Source organism: Anabrus simplex, chromosome 1 (genome assembly GCF_040414725.1).
Source record: "Anabrus simplex isolate iqAnaSimp1 chromosome 1, ASM4041472v1, whole genome shotgun sequence".
In the NCBI taxonomy this organism is placed as follows: Eukaryota; Metazoa; Arthropoda; class Insecta; order Orthoptera; family Tettigoniidae; genus Anabrus; species Anabrus simplex.
In genome coordinates this window covers 857,184,356-857,207,403 of record NC_090265.1, presented here as the reverse complement: position 1 = coordinate 857,207,403, position 23,048 = coordinate 857,184,356, and the positions used below count along the sequence as shown (strand labels likewise).

The 23,048-nt window shown below is 38.8% G+C and overlaps 1 protein-coding gene across 1 annotated transcript in view; it reads right to left on the bottom strand.

Annotated features, from left to right (window-relative positions):
* Positions 1 to 23,048, bottom strand: part of ca (claret) — a 367,006-nt gene that overhangs the window by 260,556 nt on the left and 83,402 nt on the right. The window contains exon 9 of the mRNA XM_067136443.2: positions 15,926 to 16,194. Within this exon, the coding sequence (XP_066992544.2) occupies positions 15,926 to 16,194 (269 nt within the window). The remainder of the gene's footprint in view (positions 1 to 15,925; positions 16,195 to 23,048) is intronic.

Sequence of the window (23,048 nt, the reverse complement as noted above, 5' to 3'; positions counted from 1 at the left end):
ATCTTTCTTGCATTGTTTAATATAGACATTGGAAATGTTTCAAAAGAACTTACAGACTCTTAAGTGACTGAAAGGCACAGTTTTTCTTTGTGCAATGACTTAAAATAGTTTATCCACTGTTGCATTTGTTGATGACCTTGCCATGATTGTGAAAGGTGAAAAGTATACTAACACTCTAATTGACCTTGCAGAAAACCACCCGGCCTCTATCAGCCTCAGAGTACACCCATAAAAAAACACATGCAAATCTATGTTATGATTGGTTCCCTTACTCCAGTGAAGCTCAAATCCATGAAAAAAATCTGTTTTTCACCCCCCTCATGGAGCACATAGAATCCATAAAATACCTTTGTGTAAGCTTCAATGATGAAATATTTTTCACTGAGGAACAGGTAATTTCAAATGTCCACAGACAAAAAAAAAAAGGTGGTGGGAGGGGAGGAACTCCCAATATATGTAGCTCTGCTTTATTGAAACCTGATCAGAAACTGCCAATAGTAAAGGAATACAGTGAAACCTCGTTAGTACGTTCCTCATTAACATGTTTTCCCGCTTAGCACGTCGTAAATTTGAAGTTCCGACGCCCATCGTATTAAATCTGTATAAAAAATCCCTTCACTTAACACGTCACAACTTTTTGCCTTTACCACTTAGTACGATCATATATTCTCCAGACCTGAAAATGTTCTTTGTCATCCCTTGAGTGCAGAATGTGATCTCCAACAGATAAGAGCCCTCGCCACGGGTCGGTCAGAGAAAGTTGCGCGATAAGAGGAAATTAACATGAATTCTCGAATACGGAGTGCATGGTTGCTGGAGTTACACTTCCATTACACATTTTGTGGTGGTAACTTCCCTGACGCATAATTTCGGATGACTTCCAGCCATAAGCCATGTATGTCAACAGGACAGCTTTGAAGAAAGAAAAAAAAAAACTGAATTTAGCATTCGCATTCCAATCAGAAGTTAGAAATTTATTTATTCAATATCATTCTTTTTTTAAAAAAATTTAATTTAGCTAATATACTTACAAATATACTTACAACCCATGTTTCACCTACAGGTATATCATGGGATATTTACAGTTAAATTATTGAAGTGAATGGAAGATTTTGTTGAGGATTTCTATAACTTTGACAGTGTTCCAATGGTATTTCATAACCGTTGGCAGAGGAGTTGATCATAGCACAGCTGGTCATTCTCTTGAGTACGTGGTGCATTCAGTCAACAGGTGTCGAGCAGTCTGTGGAGATTTTTCCGGGCAGCTGCAGAGTGGTGAATCCATTATGTTCATTTTATGGAGATAGGATTTAAAGCGACCATGATTTGTAATAAACTGGGTGGTTATGAAGTTGGGCCAGATAGATGAGGACAGTCTGTGTGGTATATCACAAATGAATAATTTTGTATGGAAGGAATCTTCAGAGCTGGTATATATGGAGTTCCGAATTGTTGTATAGCATTCAGTTAATACTTGTTTGGCATAATCAGTCTTTCCAACTTCGGAAACATATCATATTTAATACGATGGGCGTCGGTACTGTTAGCTTGGGTAAAGTTGAGTTTTGCGTCATTGATTGGCAGCAAAGACTTTACACTAGAACAAGACAGGACAGTGCCAAGTTAAAGCACAGTAATAGATTCCACTGGGGCTAAGTGCGCTAAATTCAGTTTTCGTGAATTTTTTTTTTTTTTTTCTTCAAAGCTGTCCTGCTGACATACATGGCTTATGGCTGGAAGTCATCCAAAATTATGCGTCACGGAAGTTACTGCCACAAAATGTGTAACGGAAGTGTAACTCTAGCAACCATGCAGCCGTTAGTGGATGGTCATGACCGAGAGACATATCTTTGAGCATTTGATTTTCTGAAAAGTGGTTTATTTTTTGTTCTATGTTCTATGGAAAATTCTTTGTTGTCAGTGAGATTGTTGAATAATCCAGTGCGCTTGATTGTGCTTGTAGCCTATTTCGCATTCCAATCAGAAGTTAGAAATTTATTTATTCAAAATAATTCTTTCCAACTTCGGAAACATTCCTTCGCGCTCACGTTTTCTTGTTCCGTTTCTAGTTTGCTTATACGCACTTTCAGTTTTGTCTCGGTTGCCCAAAATAGTGTTCAAAGTAGGTGGTGCCAGTTTTAACGTTCGCGCCAACTCTACGCGCTTAAGATGTGGATTCCTATCTACTTCTTGAAGTATTTTAATGTTTTCTTCATTAGTGGGTGGTTTCACAACCGTTTTCTTATCTATAGCTAGGCTATCACAAGACAGATACCGTATATACCGCACTACTGAACTTCTTACGATTATCCTATTAGTCCGTTAGTAGGCTGTCATGCGACAAATAATCACTTCACTTCTTTTTACCACTCAACACAATAAATTGAAGGTAAAGCAGTGTACTATTCATACAAAAATACAAACTGCTAGTTGACATTTGGCACGTTTATTCACCGGTGAGTCTGTCCGAACCAATGCCGAGTACTGCCAAAGTTTCATGTTCAAGATGGCGGCCGAAGGTGCTTAATCACAAATGGCGAGTACAGCCTCATGAGAAATTCATACTTGAACAAAGTGACCAGAAACAGTGTTTAATTGCCCACTGGTCAGAAACCTAAGGCTTCAACTAACAATTCATTATACAACTGTTTTAGGAAGAAAGTGATCTGCTATAATATGTAGGTACTGTAGCTACTTCTATGAGCCGAAAGGCAAAAGAATATTGTATCTGTTTTTCCGAGATTTTTCACATCTTTTAATAGTCTCTTGTTACTTCAACAGGCTCCAGCAGAGAATTATTAATACCTCTTCTCTCGACTTTTTCACACTTTTTAGTGCTCTCCTGTATCTCCTGAAAAAACAAAAACACACACACAATATATGTAAAATTAACTAATGTGTAAAGTGATACCATCTCCCTGTTGGATAGTTTTTAATGGGATATTCGATAGTACATTTTCCCGCTTAACACGATTCTTTTCGTCGTCCCTGCAGAAACGTACTAACGAGGTTTCACTGTACATGTGGCCAAGTCCAGTTTACCCTCTCCAGTGTGCAGGTCTTTCCAAAAGCAAAACCAAATTTCCAGATGTAGATAAAATACTTAGGGAAGCTAAGGAAAGATTGCTCTAAGTTATGCCCCGAAGAAATTTTGAGGTCTTTGGTAATGAAAGCTGGCTGGGAGGCAGACAAATTCAGAATTATAACATCTGTAAAATGTTGGCCTAGTTGCAAGATGCACATCTCCACCAAGTACGAAATTTTGAAGCTGAAAATCATAAAGCACATACAATACTAGGTGTACATCAATTAACACCCTAGTGAAGAACAACCTGGACATACTACAAACAAAGAGGTAAAAGAAAGGAGGTATTCACCGATTGTCTTAAAAACAGATAGGTATGTAAAAGGAATGGCCTTTCATCATCTGAATGATCAAAGACTTATAACGTGCTCCGAATTTTTCTACTGTTTTATGGATTCTACGTTTACTACGCTGCATATGCCGCTACTAACCTGCCTGTGCTCTCTTCGCCCATCCAGCTTCAACTGCTCGTGCTGCTTACCCTCCCTCTTTCCTTCCCCTACCGCTTCGCTGCGCATTGGGTACTGTATGCTCTCGTCCTTTCTGGACGCTTCTACTTGAATATAAATTGGCCTGCTCTGGGCTTGAGCAGCGAGTTGGGATGAACACGACGATTTGTGTGGAGGGAGGACTTGGTTTTATTTTGCTACCAGCTGGACTGTGTGCAATGTTTCTTTTAAAATGTGCTTTTGTATACCATTGAAAAGCTACGACTGCTGGACGGGTGAGCGAAAACTTTAATTTATTTCATTTCCATGTTGTTCTTTGAACCTTCTTTTAATGCTGCACTTCCTTAATTTTTAAATTGCCGTTACTGGCTACCAATGACAGTTCATGTTGATAATAAGCTAACTGCAGCTATTGATAGCGGTACCTTACTTTGGAATTACATTACCATCTCACTCCGAAGTTGGACTTTGTGATACGTCAAGTGATTGCTGCGATATGAACCATTGAAATTCAACTGTTTTCCCGAGCAAACGCATGAATAGAATCAATTGAACTATCACCTAGCTTCTGTTTGCTATTTTGGAATGTCATCGATACTGACTGATCCTATTTTTCCAAAATCCCTGTTGGCAGCCATTGGTACTGTTTTCTTTCACGTCCCTCCCCTTTCCCCACCTTCCTATTCCGCATCCCTTCCGCGCTTTTTTTCTTCTACATGTATTATTGTACAGTGGCCCATATGTCTTTCAAATTTTAATGTTTTTTCGTGTTCATACGTAAATTTCTGTTTTCCTTGTGTAGGACACTCCTCATGTAAAAGAGGTTGTATTATTATTGAAGGTTTCGAGTCTAGCTGTTCTCTTTGAAAAACAATCAGAAAATTAATATGGTCGTCCCATCTGTTTTTTCTTTTTTGGAAGTCAGAACTAACTGACCTTTGGATGATTGTTGTTTTCTTTGTTTTGTAAATGTTTCTTCTGGGTGTTTTTTGCTAATATATTGTTATTATGGAAAAACCATTTCTTCTTTGCCCTTTTTTTTGTTGTCGTACGCCATTCCTTGCCCTCAAAAAATTTGTACCTACCTCGGTTCCTCTGAATTTATGGACTCAGTGAAAATGCTTCCATTATGCGCTCTGCTGAAAACCTTTCACCTTGAAAATTGAAAACTACCTGAGAACTTGTGCACGGACGGACTTATACTTTTTTTTTTGGAGTGTTGTTACACCCCTTTTGCTACGCCATCACGTGCGTTGATTGGTACTGCGTCAGTTGGATTAGTATCCTGGTTTATGCCTTGTGTTCTTCTTGGTGTATTGTCTTACCATTCCCATTCTGGTGCATGGCGAGATCATATTCTGAGCGTACATACTTTACCTAAAATACGACACAGACCAACCCATACCAACAGTCACGTCACACCCCAATCACCCCACAAATGGTAGCAGACCTTTTTCTCTCATTACTCCATTTCTTTTAGTAAATTTTCCATTATGGCATGCTTCTCTGATAATTTCCCTTTGGGTGACGACAATTCTTCTCGCCCTCCTACTTATCATAATCTTTCTTTGCCTAACCCTCCCGTCAATGACTTGATTTCTTTTTCTATTTCTACTCCTCCGAGTTCCTTCTCTTATCCTTCGACTCCTTCATCCACTAACCCGTTTTCTGATCACAAATCTTTCCCGTTTTCTCACCATCACAACATGGCTCCGGATCTAGGCCCCCATTCTTCTCCATCCACTCCCCAACTTAGTGCTGTTGACAGCTCCTTGAATGTTCATATTATCAAACAATCTTTACTTCAGGTTCCGCAGTTAATAGCGACTGATCCTCGTAACCTTACTATGTGGCTTTTCTTTGTTCGTAAATTTCTCAATCTCAATTTAGCCTCTTTTCCTCAAATGCTTGGTTTGTTATCCGCTAAGACCACGGGTTTTTTTTCTAAATTTTGGTTGGATAACATGTCTCATTTTTCTACCTGGTATGAGTTACGTAATGCTATTCATAATTATTTTTTGCCTTATGAGATACGTTTTAAACTCAGTACCGAGTTCATTCGTCGTCACCAACTTCCGACTGAATCCGCACATGATTATTTAGATTCTATCACTACTTATAGTGATGTACTAAATATTGCCCACAATGTTGCTGAATTAAGTTCGATTGTTCAGTTTTATGCTACTCCCTCCTTTCGACAACTTTTTAATGCACTGAACCCTCCAACTTCTATGCTTCAATTATATAATCTGGCTCAATCTCATGCTTTGTCTGCGTTAAGCGATACTTCTTATTATTCTTCCGTTCCACCACCGCCTATTCCGTCTTCCTTTTCCTCCACATCATCTTCTGCTCTGCGTCCTTCTAATGTTCGTTCCCCCATTGTCTGTTTTCGCTGTAAAGGACCGGGTCATATTTCTAAGTTTTGCACCACTCTGCCTGTGGGAAACGCCTTTCCCCCTCGCCGCTAGGCAGTCGGCGTATTCATGGGGAAAATCTGCCTTCCCACACTCTTCAGACACCTCGTCCTACCTCTGTGATTTCACCCATTCCCTTCACCTCTTCTTCCTTTTCGCCTTGTTCTACCTCTTTCCTACCTCCGACCTCTCATGTTCTCGTCACCGTTAATAACCTACCCTCTCTTGCTTTGTTAGATTCTGGTGCTGCTGTTTCTCTTATTAGTTTGCCATTTTTTCAATCTTTGCAATCTTTATGTCCCCAGCTCTCCTATTCTCCCTCTACTGTACGTTGTATTTCTGCCTGCAATCAACCTTTAGAAATCGTTGGTGCTATTTCTTTGAATATTAAGATGCAAGATTTTTCTTGGCCTTTTACCTTTTTGGTTGTTCAGACCTTATCATCACCTTTTTTTTTTAATTCGTTAGGGCCATCTATGGACCACGGTGCTTGTGTTTTAGCTGTTTCTTGAAGTCATCGTCGTTGTTTGCCACAATTGGTGTTCTTAGCGGCTGGTTTGGCAGCTGTTTTCTTGTTGGTACCTCGAGCTTTCCTGATGGCCCAGTAGTCCTTCATTTTCCGGCTAAATTCAATCTTACGTTCCTCAGACCATTTCCTGGTCTCGTCTTTTGGTCTGTGGGTAACTTCTGTGAGGGATGTTACAAAGGATTTAGTTTTAAGAGTTGAATGATAGTTACTCCGATCAGCTATGTCGTTTTGATTTATGTGGAGTTCCGAAAGGTCCTTCTCCACTTGCTTCATCCACACGAACCCAGTAGCTTTGCCCTTGTTAGCAGCCTTGAAGATCCTATGAGATAATCTATTTGAGTCCATTCTGGATAGGTGTCCGTAAAAAGCCAGTCACCTTCTTCTGATGGCATCTATGAGATTTTCTTGGTGTTTATATAGCTCACGATTTGGTTGATACCATCGGCTTCCATCTGGTAAAATTCTTGGTCCCACTATCCGTCTCAGGAACTTTCTTTCTTGTACCTCGAGGGCTCTTAGTGGGGTCTTCTTAGTTAAATATAGACACTCTGCTGCATAGAGGACTGACGGTCTGATTACTGCATTGTAGTGTCTTAGTTTGACATTCATCGACAGATTTTTTGAAGCATACAGCTTTCTACAGGCATGGTAAGCCTTATCTAGTTTGAGTCTCCTGTGTTCAAGAGCCATTGTTTCGCTGAGGTCCTCATCACCTATTATTTTAGGTTTTGATTTTTTTTCCCATACTGGACTTATATTGGATTCGGTCAACTCTACGGTCTCCTTTCATTTTTCCTCTAAGTCTATTCCATTGGTTCATAGTTTTGACTTCCCTCTTTCTCATCCCTCTACATGTTTACCTATAAATTCTGTTCATTCTGACCGCGATCAGTCCTTACTTGAAGAGTTTTCCGATGTCATTACCCCTACTTTGGGCACCGTTAAAAATTTTTCTGCTCACACTGATCTTACTGATCCTACCCCGGTTCGTTCTTCTCCTTATTTTTTGAGTCCCCCTCGCATGAAAATTTTGAATTCCTTAGTTGATCAAATGCTTCAAACTGAGACTATTATTCCATCATCTTCTAATTATGCCTCTCCCGCTTTCATCGTCGATAAACCCGATGGATCCTCTCGTTTTATAGTGGACTATAGAAAATTAAATTCTCGCATCCTCTATGATGCCTATCCCATGCCAAAATTGCAATCTGCTTTTCAACATTTTTCAAATGCTCAGTTTTTTACCATCTTTGATTTAAATTCGGCTTATAATCAAATTCCTTTAGATGACGTTAGTTCTCGCTATACTGCTTTTATTACCCCGAATGGACTATATCAATTCAAAAAAGTCCCTTTCGGTTTGAATCTTGGCTCACAAATTATGCAGCGGTTTGTGGATTCCTTGTTTGCTGATATAAAATATAAATACTTATTTCCTTTTATTGATGATATTCTTATTTATTCTTCAGATTTTGAAACCCATTTACTCCATGTTCGTGAAGTATTGACTCGCCTCCGCTCAGTCGGCTTAACTGTCAACCCTTCTAAGGTGCTTATCGCCCAGACATCTATTAAATTTTTGGGTCACATCTTAAGTTCACAGGGTGTGGCTGTCGACCCTGAAAGAGTTTCTGCCATTCACAAAATACCTCCTCCCTCTAATCTTAAGCAATTACGTTCTTTTCTTGGGATGATTGGTTTTTATGCCAAATATATTCCCAATTTTTCTTTACTTTCCGAACCCCTCAATCTGCTTAAACGTAAAGGTATCAAATTTCATTGGTCTTCTCTTCAACAAACCGCCTTTGATACGTTAAAATCTAAACTCTCTCAGGCCCCTCTTTTGCAAATCCCTGATTTTGATTTTAAATTTGAACTTTCCACTGACGCCTCCGATGTTGCCATAGGTGCTGTTCTCCAGCAGACGAAGAACGATCAAACTTTACCTGTTGCTTATTTCAGTCGTCTTCTTACCCCCGTTGAACGTAAATATTCTGTGTATGAAAGGGAGGCTTTAGCTCTCATTCTTTCCATTGAGTATTTTGCGGAGTACTTAGACCATCGCGAATTTTTAGTTAGTACTGATAACCAGGCCCTTTCTTGGTTATTACATAATGCCCCCAAAATTGGACGTACCGGTAGATGGTTGCTTCGCCTATCCCGTTTCAAATTTTCTCTTAAGTTCGTTTCCGGGTATCATAATTCTGTTGCTGACGCGCTATCTCGGCTTTTTGATGATACTTCATCTCATCTTTCTGAGCTTAATCAACTTCCTATCAACTCTGTTACTTCTATTTCTTCCCTTATCAATTTTCCCCTTTCCTTTCAATCATGTCTTGATCATCAAAAACTTGATCCTTATTGTCAACAACTTTGTCAAGATCTTTCTTCTCCCGATTATTCTGGCCCCTTTCGTCTCCACAATCAGCTTTTAATTTTCAAACCTACTCCGCGCGCCACTCCTCGTCTCGTTCTCCCTTCCAGTCTCCGACAAATGGTTTTTCAGTATTTCCATGGATCCCCTGTTGGGGGTCACTTTGGCATGTCTAAAACTTATGCTCGTCTTGCTTCTCAGTTCTTTTGGCCTCAGATGCGGAAAGAGGTATATTCGTGGGTCCGCTCATGTGACTTGTGTCAGAAACATAAGCCCCCCAATCATCAGCCCTATGGTAATTATGCTGCCTCCCCCCCTACTTACCCTGCTGAGAAATTCTATGTTGATATTGTGGGACCTCTTGTAAAATCATCGAAATCTAACTCTTATATTTTCACCTTACTCGATGGTTTTTCTAAATTTATTGTTCTTCGTCCTTTACGAACTATTTCTTCCCAGATAATTATTAACTTACTATCTACCCAAATTTTCCCCATCACTGGAATTCCTAAAATGTTGGTGTCTGATAATGCTACTGTTTTCACTTCTAAACTCTTCTATAATTTTTGTTTTTCTCATGGGATTAAGAAAATCAATATTTCCCCCTACCACCCTCAAGCTAACATCGTTGAGCGTTATCATCGTAATCTAAAATCCCTTCTATCTCTTCTTCATTCACATGATCACCGGACTTGGGATGCCGAATTGCCTTATTTTGCCTTGGCATCAAACGCTACTGTTCATAATTCAACCTCTTATACTCCGGCTAAAATATTTTTAGGCCGTGAATTACACACCCCTCTCTCTTTGACATGGGATTTGTCCTCTTTGTTGAACACACCACCTCATCTTCTCACCCCTGATCATTTGCAAGATGCTCTCAAAAAGTTGTTTCAAGCCAGAGACCTCCATAAAAAAACTTACAATTCTCGCGTTCGCTCTCCCACCTTCAAACCTTTGGATTTAGTTCTCTTCAACAACCATCCCATCAGTTCCTCCTCTCAACACTTATCTGCTAAGCTTTCTCCCCGTTGGCTTGGGCCCTTTCGCATTCTTTCCTTTCTGTCCCCTGTTACTGCTTTGTTGCAATCCTTGGACAATCCTAATGATATTCGTAAGGCTCATTTTTCCCTCTTAAAAAAGTTCTCCGCTTAACCCCTTGGCTTGCCGCAGGGATGGACAATTCATACTTCATTTCATCTTTTTTTTCCTAGTGTACTATTGTTTTTTCTTTACTTGCGTTTGTTCACCCATGTCCCCCCCCCCCCCCTTTTTTCTTTCCCTTTTTTCTGTGGTTCATATCTTTGCTTTTTTCTTTCGCTCACCCGGTCATGCTCCCTCCACACACTTCGTCACTTCCTCCGGCTCCCCCATCGATCATTTCCCCTGATGGGTTTCTTTTTTTTTATGGGACACCATCTTATTAAATACTCCTCTGTCATTGTACTTTCATTTACTTAACTTTTTTGTAAAATTTTTTGTACGGCCACTTATATATACATATTGTAACCTTTATTGTAAAACTTTTTTTGTAACCCCTCTCCTTTTCTTGCCTCATCCCTCCCTTTTTTTTTTCGATCCGGATCGTTCTTTCTCTTTTATCCCCTTCCTTCTGCCCCTCCTTTTTTTTTCTCTTCTCTTCTTCCTTGTAACTCATGCCTGTTCTTGCTTTTTGTTTTTGCCTCCTCGACGACGACACTCTCTTCGTGTTCCTGAGTTCGGCGCCCCTCTGGAGCATCAATGGACTTTCGTCGCTTCTACACCCAATCCTTCGGATTTCTCCGGCTGCTGGGAGTATATAACGTGCTCCGAATTTTTCTACTGTTTTATGGATTCTACGTTTACTACGCTGCATATGCCGCTACTAACCTGTCTGTGCTCTCTTCGCCCGTCCAGCTTCAACTGCTCGTGCTGCTTACCCTCCCTCTTTCCTTCCCCTACCGCTTCGCTGCGCATTGGGTACTGTATGCTCTCGTCCTTTCTGGACGCTTCTACTTGAATATAAATTGGCCTGCTCTGGGCTTGAGCAGCGAGTTGGGATGAACACGACGATTTGTGTGGAGGGAGGACTTGGTTTTATTTTGCTACCAGCTGGACTGTGTGCAATGTTTCTTTTAAAATGTGCTTTTGTATACCATTGAAAAGCTACGACTGCTGGACGGGTGAGCGAAAACTTTAATTTATTTCATTTCCATGTTGTTCTTTGAACCTTCTTTTAATGCTGCACTTCCTTAATTTTTAAATTGCCGTTACTGGCTACCAATGACAGTTCATGTTGATAATAAGCTAACTGCAGCTATTGATAGCGGTACCTTACTTTGGAATTACATTACCATCTCACTCCGAAGTTGGACTTTGTGATACGTCAAGTGATTGCTGCGATATGAACCATTGAAATTCAACTGTTTTCCCGAGCAAACGCATGAATAGAATCAATTGAACTATCACCTAGCTTCTGTTTGCTATTTTGGAATTTCATCGATACTGACTGATCCTATTTTTCCAAAATCCCTGTTGGCAGCCATTGGTACTGTTTTCTTTCACGTCCCTCCCCTTTCCCCACCTTCCTATTCCGCATCCCTTCCGCGCTTTTTTTCTTCTACATGTATTATTGTACAGTGGCCCATATGTCTTTCAAATTTTAATGTTTTTTCGTGTTCATACGTAAATTTCTGTTTTCCTTGTGTAGGACACTCCTCATGTAAAAGAGGTTGTATTATTATTGAAGGTTTCGAGTCTAGCTGTTCTCTTTGAAAAACAATCAGAAAATTAATATGGTCGTCCCATCTGTTTTTTCTTTTTTGGAAGTCAGAACTAACTGACCTTTGGATGATTGTTGTTTTCTTTGTTTTGTAAATGTTTCTTCTGGGTGTTTTTTGCTAATATATTGTTATTATGGAAAAACCATTTCTTCTTTGCCCTTTTTTTTGTTGTCGTACGCCATTCCTTGCCCTCAAAAAATTTGTACCTACCTCGGTTCCTCTGAATTTATGGACTCAGTGAAAATGCTTCCATTATGCGCTCTGCTGAAAACCTTTCACCTTGAAAATTGAAAACTACCTGAGAACTTGTGCACGGACGGACTTATACTTTTTTTTTGGAGTGTTGTTACACCCCTTTTGCTACGCCATCACGTGCGTTGATTGGTACTGCGTCAGTTGGATTAGTATCCTGGTTTATGCCTTGTGTTCTTCTTGGTGTATTGTCTTACCATTCCCATTCTGGTGCATGGCGAGATCATATTCTGAGCGTACATACTTTACCTAAAATACGACACAGACCAACCCATACCAACCGTCACGTCACACCCCAATCACCCCACAGACTCTAAAGATGTTCTGTAATGCTACAGTTGTCGAAGTGGTTCCAGGTAGAAGAATTAATAGAAATAGCTGGTGTTACGAAGGTTGCAGCAAGAGAAAAACTCTTCCTCATGTATTAGACTTCTGCATGAAAGATCTGCAAAGGAACACATGACATCACAGAATGTGAATTATACTTGCCCCCTTCCTGCGTTCAAAGAAATGGCAAATGTTAAAGGAAGTGCACTGCATTTCAGAAATTGACACAAACAGGAGAGCTGATATTGCAATCAGTCTTTATCACTCGGCAGACTATGGGTTAGACCTGATAGTCCAGTTTGAGACAAGCATAGATCAGGCAAAAGACAGATGATCAGTAGAAAATAATACTTTTTCCACGTATCTTTACAATACGACTATCCATCACGAAAATATTCCTGCTGTCTATAAACCTTAATTTTACTAAGCGTCAAGTACAATAGACGCGTTATGACTCTGCCACTGAGTAACCATGACTTTTCTAAGAATTTGAAGGGTCGCATGTTTTGATGCCATTCTGCAGATTTGAGAAACACACAGGCACTGTACAACCGGTTGTCGCAGCCAGCGATGTGTAGTAAAGAGGTGGTCGTTTATTGTCAACGAGTTGTGTGCGCGTGTGAAAAGAAGCAGTGCGGTTACCGTGGTAGTTGCCAGTGGTATCCATTAACTTACTGTTAGGCCGCGAATGCAACAACCCTTGAGTTTTTGCACGAGATTCTGAGAAAAAAAGTCTTGGATCCGGAGAAGGGTGGCAAACACCTCAGCTTTCTTCTTCAAACAGCGTCACCTAAACCAACCGTATATGTAGCCTATCATGAAAACATATTTAAAACGCATGTAGAGAAATAACCTCCACGCGAAAAATTTACATGTAAATAGCCGTAACTAGACGCGAGAAGATATGAAATATCCTCTGAAATCAGTGATGTACTCTGCCATATCTTGAGGTGTATCACATTCTTACTTAATTTCCGTATATTACATTAAAATGAAGATATCGTTTACTTCGGTCTTTATTTTTAATGAGTTAACAACTGCTATCGGCCATGTTAATTACGCATTTATTACGAAAATGTGTTATCCTCTATCATTTTGAATTTTCTTTAGAGAACAGCAGTCGATGGGTATTACTTTTTTTTTTTTTTTTTTTTTTTTTGCTAAGGGCTTTACGTCGCACCGACACAGATAGGTCTTATGGCGACGATGGGATAGGAAAGGCCTAGGAGTTGGAAGGAAGCGGCCGTGGCCTTAATTAAGGTACAGCCCCAGCATTTGCCTGGTGTGAAAATGGGAAACCACGGAAAACCATTTTCAGGGCTGCCGATAGTGGGATTCGAACCTACTATCTCCCGGATGCAAGCTCACAGCCGCGCGCCTCTACGCGCACGGCCAACTCGCCCGGTATGGGTATTACTAATCAACTCCAACATCGCCTTTGAATGTCAACGAGAGAGCTCGCAAATGCACGAAGTGAGAAAACTGTACCGTACCGAAGATGATCGATCTCATTTTGTTGCAAACGTTTCAGTTTTCTTATTCAAACAGCGTCACGTATCCTAACTTAACCGTACTATACGTATGATGAAAACCTACATCAAGCGCCGGGGCACTCTGCCATATCTCGAGGTGTATCCCATTCTTACTTAATTGCAGTATTTAGCCTCAAAATTAAGCGGTCGTTTAGTCAGCCTCAATTTTTAAAGAGTTAACAACTGTTATCAAACATTTCGAATTTTCTTTACGGAACAGCTGTCGACGGATATTACTAACTGACTCCGACATTGCCTTCGAATGTCGACGAGAGAAATCACTAGTGCACATAGCGAGGAAACGATGCCGAAGGTAATCAATCGCATGCAATATCATCGCTGGGGTGCATAAATATCGGTAATGGAAAAAAAGCGCGCGCTTAATCGTTCGTAATAACGGATGCACCAGTGATAGGGTTCTCGCTGTAACAATGTGAATTCCTGCCCATTTTTTTATGTTCCCAAGCCATGAAGTGTCACAAGAGATCTTTCACAGACCAACATTGTACAGCATAGAGTGATGAATGGTTTTTCTTCCCACCCTTCAAAAGTTTGACTACCTTTGCCAGGTTGAATCGATAATCGTGGGGTACAAAGGCTAACTCTCTACCACTGACCCAGACAAGAAATTTAAATAGCCATTAAACAGTACAGTAGTAGTTCGTTATAGCGAGAATTCATAATGGCGAAAAATGTACTCACTATAATGGATTGTCGTTATATCAGATTTTTTTGTAAAAGTCACGAAAATCCCCATACACATTAAAAACAGTATAAAACGGCTATCAGTTTGTTCAAAACTTGCAATTTCGAGGATGATATCCACACTATGGCTTACTTGTTCATTGTTTTTCAAAATCCGATACTACATGAAAGTGTATACTGGTATTTAATTTCATTCTGAAAAAATTATAATACCACTCCACAGGCCACTGTGGCAAACATTTCAGTTTTATTATTCAAACAGCGTGACCTAACCTAACTTAACCATGTATGCATCATGAAAACATACATCAAATGCCAGTAGAAAAGTAACAATTTTCTAGCTATGAATTTACATGATATAGACTTTCTGAAATTTGACCAGACGCGAGAAAATATAAAACTAACCTCTGAAATCAATGATGTACTCTGCCATATCTTGAGGTGTATCCCATTCTTACATAATTACAATATTTAGCATTAAAATCAAGAGCTAGTTTACTTCAGCCTTTATTTTTAACGAGTTAACAACTGCTATCGGATACATTATTTACACATTTATAACAAAAACATGTTCTTCTCTTTCATTTCCATTTTTGTTTATGGAACAATAGTCAACAGGTATTACTAATAGACTCTGACACCGCTTTTGAATGTCAACGAGTGGACATAGCGAGGAAACAATTCCGAAGATGATCGATCACATGCATAAATAATGGTAACAGAAAAAATCATGCACGCTTAATTGCTCGTAATAACGGATGCATCAGTGATAGGGCTCTTGCTGTAACCGAAGGATAATACACAGTTTAATACAGGAATTTTGAAGGGACAGATAAAAACTGTTGTTATAACGGGGTTCTCATTATAATATGCCGTACTCGCTATAGCAGAATTCTACTGTATTTATACAATTTAATAAATCCCATTCCAGACCCTTAAGCCGCAAAAAAATCTGAGGCAGGCCCAAGGATCACATCCAGAATCACCCAGACAGCTTTAAGGTATACTACCAACATTCTAAAATGTTTCATCACATGTATGTATGTACAGTCCTCAGCCCATAGGCTGAGCACCACCATTAGCTGTCATAAATGGCCAAGGCATCACTGAAGAAGTATACTAGAGAAATGAAAAGTGAGGTAGTATCCTGTTGCTTTCCTCACTGACCCAGAAGTTGCTATTACACATCAGTCTGCCAAGCCCACTGAAATGCACACACCAACCAACCCTATGAGCAACATTTTGACATCATTTATAGCAAGGACTGGCTGCATACGGAATGGCATTACGAGCAATGCTCATACCTCAGCCATTTTCATATTGTCAAAGCCAAGGATAAGACTGTGACAGAAAATATTTTCAGACAAGTATAAACAATTCATTAACTAACAGAAATGAAGATAAATTATTAAGAGTACAACATTATATAACAATGAAATTCAAATATCTTTGAAGGATAAAAAGGACAGGGAAAAAGTGTTAAATTTTCATACCTCACATGCACTTTGTAAACTCCTTGGTTTGTAACCACAATGCACGAGTCAATGGGGGGAACCTCAACTTTGGCAGGTTTGAAAGGTTTTAATTCCTTGGGTTGTGCAAATCTATAATTCTTCTTATCATCACTGTTATCCTTCTCATTTTCACCAGAGGTATCTTCATCATGCCTCTGGTAATTTGGAACACTGCACTTATATATAGAGAGGACTTCCTCATTATCACGAAAAGTGTATGTTTCTATAACGGACTCTGGATTGTGTTCCTGAAAAATACAATGTAGTATTAATAAAGACATGTATGAATACAGAAAGTAAGTGAGAGGTGTAAACCTGTACTAAGCAATCAAATCAGTTTGTTTTTTATCTATAAAAAAAATTGACACAGCAGTTCTGAGCAAACTTCAAATGAACACACACTTTACAGCAACATTTAACAGATTCAAATTTGAAAACTATAAAGTTAAAGTTTTATACATACATACATACATACATACATACATACATACATACATACATACATACATACATACATACATACATACATACATACATACATACATACATACATACATACATTACATTACATTACATTACATCTGCATTACAGACTCTTTTGCCTTTCAGCATTCAGTCTGTAAGTCCTGTGAATTTACTTATGCCTCCATAATCCTCTGTATGTAACTAGCTTTGTGGCCTCATTTTGTTCCATACTTCATCTTTCTCTCTTTCTTTTACTTTACGTCGCAAAGACATAGATAGGTCTTATGGCAATGAGGGGATAGTAAAGGGCTAGGAGTGGGAAGGAATCAGCTGTGGCCTTAATTACTTCTTGTCTTTAAATCATTATAAATAGAGTCTAAGAGTGGAACGGGCCAAACACCAAATTGAAGAACTAAAAAAAATAGCAGCAAAAGTTGGACTAGAAATCTCATTTGAAAGGACGGAAATGATGCAATCCTTCAAGGTTGAAACACCAACTATCACAATGAATAATAACAAACAAATTAAGATTGTAAATAAATTCAAGTATCTTGGGGAGATTATTACTTGGAACTTAAACGAGAAAGTATCAGTAGAAAATAGAACTAAACTGAAACAAGCACAACGTATCAGTTGACCAACCTACAAGAAGAAATCTCTCTTGATAAATGCAAAATTCAACTCCGTTATTAAACCTGAAGCAACGTATGCTAGTGAAACACTATTCAATTTGAACACCAAATCAACAACAGATAAATTACAGAAGACAGAAAGAAGAATCCTAAGAACAATCATAAACAAAAAACATCAAGTAGATGGACAATGGCGATTACCTAATGAAGTTATATACCAGGAACTTAAACTGGATCCACAAGCAGTACTTGACAAGACGCGAAACAAGATTGACACCCTTGTTAGCTCACCATTGCTGCAATCTGACCAGAAATTATCAATTTTAAATAGTTCAATATCACCTACTCTTATTTACCCACTCTAAGTTACTCCCCTAAACAAGATACTTCAAACTTTTCTATCAGATGCAGATAAAATACTAAAGAGTGGAACTAAAGAATTATTACAACTACCAGCAGACGTTCCAGATCACATGGTATACACCGAAAGGAAGTATAAAGGCCTCGGTTTGTTTCGCGCCACTTGGGAAGCCAAACTACAGCATATTAACATCTGTTATAAATTATCGCTTGCAAATAACGGCTACATTAATGCAACTAAGAACTTGGAACAAGAACGTACAATTTATTTGCAAGATCTAGGCATAGAAATGAATGATCAAGCTATGTCCAAAAATATCCGTCTTCCCAATGTAAGGAAGGTCCGACAGATACTACGAGACAGAGAAGTTCAGTCATGGACAAAGTTGCCGCACAACGGAAAGGGCATTGGACTCTTCCAGGAATACACGCCAGGGAATAAATGGATAAGAGATCACCGAGGCTTATCCTGTGTGGAATGGAGAAAGGCCATAAAGATAACAGCGAATGTGTGCGCCGTTCGCTCCGTGCCGGGAAGGTCCCAGGACAACACCCTCTGTCGGTGTTGCCACAGAGAGCACGAAACTCTTGCCCATGTCCTGGGAGCCTGCCCTCACGGGGAGGTATTGAGAAATTCCTGCCATCATACAATACGACACATCATTGCAACCTCGCTGAGGGATCACGGTTTCACAGTGCACAAAGAGGTCTCTGGCCTAGCTACCGACGGGAGTAACAGGCGTATTGACATGATAGCCTTTCAACCAGCTAGCAAGCAAGGACTAATCTTAGATCCCACAATACGCTTCGAGTCGCACGTTGGCCAGGCCGAAGAGGTGGACGCCGAAAAGAAGTCAATTTACCAGCCAACTGTAAACTACTATAAAGACAAATATCACCTAGACAATATTTCCGTCGATGGACTCATGATCGGAGCTCGAGGCACAATTCCTAAATTTCTTGTACAGCTATGGGATTCTCTCGGCCTCAGCCAGACACGACTTCACGACATCATTATCGCCGCAATAGGAGGTTCAGTGACCATACTCCGCAATCATCTATATAACATTTGAACAACAATATTGCAAAGTTATTCCTGAGCCTTGTGATTTTTCTACCTGGCACTCTAGCAAAGTCAACAGTAACTTAGAAAACAAAATACCATGTAGTCGACATACTTTGTCCTTGTGGTAGCCTCCGCATGGATGATGATGATGATTATGATGATGATGATGATAATAGAAACAATGCGGGAAAGGTGGGTTGCATATTTCTGCCACATATCAAGACTACCAGAAACCAGGGTACTGAAACATCTTTTCAACTACTTTTGAAAAAGTAAAACCAAAAATAATTGGTTCAAAGAAGTCCAAGATTATTGAGATGAGTTAGGTTTCACAATGCAGCAAATTGAAGACTGAGAAAAAAAATTTGTACTACGAAAAGTCCTTTTTTTAACTAAAGATTATATGAGGCTCACCTCAAAACTACAAGTTTACTTTCGGATGCTCACTGGAACCTATTTCAAACCCAAGTTGACAACAGATTATTTATTGTTATTATCAAAGAAACAACAAACCCTACAGAAAAAGCTGCATACGTTAATGAACTCTAAACTCAACAATAACTATGCTAAAGAAACCAGCAAAAACACTAGGTCTAACATGCCCAACCAATTTCACCCTCTGATTATAAATTTCTAATAAATAATGCTATTTGTTTTACGTCCCACTAACTACTCTTTTACGGTTTTCGGAGACGCCGAGGTGCCGGAATTTAGTCCCGCAGGACTTCTTTCACGTGCCAGTAAATCTACCGACACGAGGCTGACATATTTGAGCACCTTCAAATACCACCGGACTGAGCCAGGGATTATAAATTTCTCCAAGGTACCATTGAATGAAGACGAATGTTCCATTTTAGCCAAGGGCCCTAGACACAATTGGCCTAATTTTAACACTCTGAACACAGCCATCACTACAACAGTAGAAGCAGAATTAGCCATTAGCAAATTGCCAGCTGATAAACAAGACGAGGTAAGAACTGAAGTAAAAAAATTAAATTCTTAACCCAAAAAAAATATTAACTCCCGTAATTCACCCCTTACTACTCATGACGACAATATCTACAAGGATTCGATTCTCATACAAAAGCAAATACATGGTCTCAAAAAGAAAATCAATAATAATAATCTTATAATTACGAAAGCAGACAATGGTAACACTACCATCATAATGGACAAAAACAAATATGTAAGCAAAACAAATCAATTTTTTAAAGATAGCTCATTCTTTACAGTAAAGAAGGACCCTACCTCGAGAATCCAACATCAACTTAAGCAGACCCTCAAGAATACTTCATATCTATTGACAGATGAAGAAAAAATTAAATTAATTAATACGAACCCAGGTTTACCCACTGCCAAAGCCCTCCCCAAAATACACAAAACCGGCGTTCCAATTCGCCCGAACATTAATTATAGACCGAGTCCGTTATATAAAGCATCATAATTCATTCAAAGATTTTTAAGAACTACCATTTTTTGTCTAACAAATCCATCAAAAACACTAAAGAATTGATCGATAAATTTAAAAAGTTTAACATTCAATCCAATCATTCTCTCCACTCATTCAATATTGTAAACATGTATGCTAGCATACAAATCTCCATGGTATACCCCATCATTCAAAACAATTTAAGCAATACAGCAGCCTAAGTATATTAGAAATACAGGATTTCATGTCTATGCTTAAATTAGTTATAAGCAAGAATTATTTCACTTTCAATAATATTATTTATCAACAAGAAGGATTGGCTATATGATCGACGGCCTCAGGTATCTTAGCCGAGATTTACCTGGATTTTTTGGAACACACAAAAATTTATAATAATAATTTTGACAACATCCTTTTCTGGGCAAGATATGTCGATGACACCATAGTAATTATGGATGAGAGCATCACAGACACTGCTACCAACCTCATTAATCTAAATAACATTGACCCGCACATAAAATTCACACTTGAATCCAAAACTGAATGGAAAATAAATTTTTTAGACTTAACTATTATCAGGCACCCAAGCTACTTAAGATATAAGATTTTCAGAAAACCCACCCAAACAGTCACTACAATCTGTCAAGATTCTTCACACCCCCAAATTCAAAAACGAGCAGCGTACAATAGCATGGCGTACGATCCTTCAGTGTTCCAATGTCTAAAAGAGACCTCAAAATGAGTTGAACACCATTTGTAATATAGCTAAATCAAATGGATATAACAGTTTCTTTATTGTAAAAATAATCAATAAATTTAAATATCACCCCTCTACCACTTTGAAAAAGACAAACAAAACAACTCCTCCCTTTCTATCATTACATTCAACAAACAAATTTACAAAGTCACCAACATCTTTAAAAAGCATAATGTAAAAATAGTTTCCAAAACCAAAAATAAGAATGCACAAGTCTTACATAATGCCACATCCATAAACAAGTTCAATAGTTTTTCAAAATCAGGAGTATACAGGATTATTTGCAACAGTTGTAATTCTTCTTACGTCGGAAAACCTGGGAGAAATTTTATATAAGGTACTCGGAACACGTCAATGCCCTTAAGTACCATAAATTTTCAGCTGTAAGACAGCATATGTATGACTAGAATCACAAATTTACAGACATAAAACAAGATATAGAAAATCTCAAAATCATCAACAAAGGACCCCTCCTTATCATTACTAACATATCCTAAAATATCCTATTTGACCTTCTTAACCCATTTTTAGAAATGTCAATCCAACAAGTCATAATTTAGTTTTTCAAAATATTCACAGCACCTTTCCTCAGCAGCCAGCTCTTTTCCCACATCCTTTGGCCCCGTCTTAATCCCCCTTCCCCTCCACCCCCTCCCCTTGCCACAACCCCTCAACCCTTGCCCCGCCCCTTCCTTTTCCTCTGAATCTCACAACCGTTAGTATGAGGCACACAACAATGCACCACACACAACATGCCGCAACAAGAGATAAGTCTCATATAACCTATGCCATTTCACTAACACGCTCTCTCTTTTTCTCCTCCCCCCCCCCCCCCTCCTTCTATTAATTAATTTTATCCAATTTTATCTATAATTTATTCAGGTTAACTTCATGGACACCACAATGAATTGCAAATTTATACCAGCCACAAAGAATGTGTCAGTTTTAACCATATATTCATCAGCCATCCTGACAATGTCCAACAGCATTTCAGCATGATTTTAACAAGCACTATGGGAACATTTCATTTTATTTACGTTGGTCGATGTGGAAACACCATCTAGCCGTTCTGCATCAGCTGGTGTTACTTACAGTGGCATCCAGTGGCTTGCATACTGCTATCACCACTAGTAGATTTGGTGATTGATGATCTGACTACATAATCAACATTTACCAGTTCCTGTTTTGCAATTGAAACTGTAATGATTAGCAGTGATGGAACTAACAATTCTATGAATATCCATACAAGATAAAGTCTGGATGATGAGCATACTCCAGATGCTAAGAATTTAGAGCCTAATTTATTTTTCATATTTTACACATAGTTCATCCCAGATTTTAATGTTAATTATGTGTTTGTACATTAGTTATTAAGTCAATTGTGTGTTTGTACATTTGTTTAGTTATTAGATGTATTACATTAAGGCTGAAGATGGCCAGCCAAGGCCGAAACTAGTCCCTAGTTTAGTAATGTAATTCACTAATATTGCATATTATAGTATAGAAAAAGGTGGACCATTACAACATTAATTTAATAATTATTATTATCACAATTCAGTACAGATCAAAACCATAAAGTTTATATCCTATGAGGATCCTGAGAACTAAAAACTTTTACACGCAAACAGTACACCGTAACTGACGAAGAAAGGGCAGCCAGGTCGGAAGGAATGAAAAAGTTCTGGGACCAGAAGAAGAAACATAAGGCAAATTTGTAGCTAATACTCTTAAGACTTAAAATGTATATGGATTGATTAAAGTGCTCCAATGTGGGCATAAAATAATAATTTAAAAAAAAAGTAGAGTCTAACCACTGTCAGCTTGGTCTCCCTCTAATTCTCTGACCCTCCATGAACGAGCCCATTATTCCCCTACATAACCCATCACCCCCCATTTGCCTCACATAACCCCACCACCCACGCCAGTTTATGCATAATGCTTCATCAACTGAGTTCATTTTTAACTATGCCTTTATCTGCTCCTTTCGAGTGCTCACCTGCTTATTCCCACCTGTTTTTACAGCCAAACTTATTGCTACCTTTAAGTATATTACCTCTATTGAATAAAGGTACTTGTCCACTATGCAACTAAAGTGGCTTGCAAATTCGATTTATACATGTAAGGTTGAGTGGCTCCATATAAATAGTTGTGCAATTTGTAAAGTTTCATGTGCCACTCAAATCTAGCGCAACTTCCAAACTGCACGGAATGTCAAAAGTGACATTGTGTACACTGCGGAAGAGAGGAAGTAGTGCTACATGAAAGTAGAGTGAAGAGTTTAGATCATTTTTGTGGCGCAACTTGCTCACGTGGTCGTCTGCTGTGGTATTATATTAGTGTTTGAGAGGTTCATACTCTGAAATAAATAAATGATGGTAAGTATGTACCTGTAC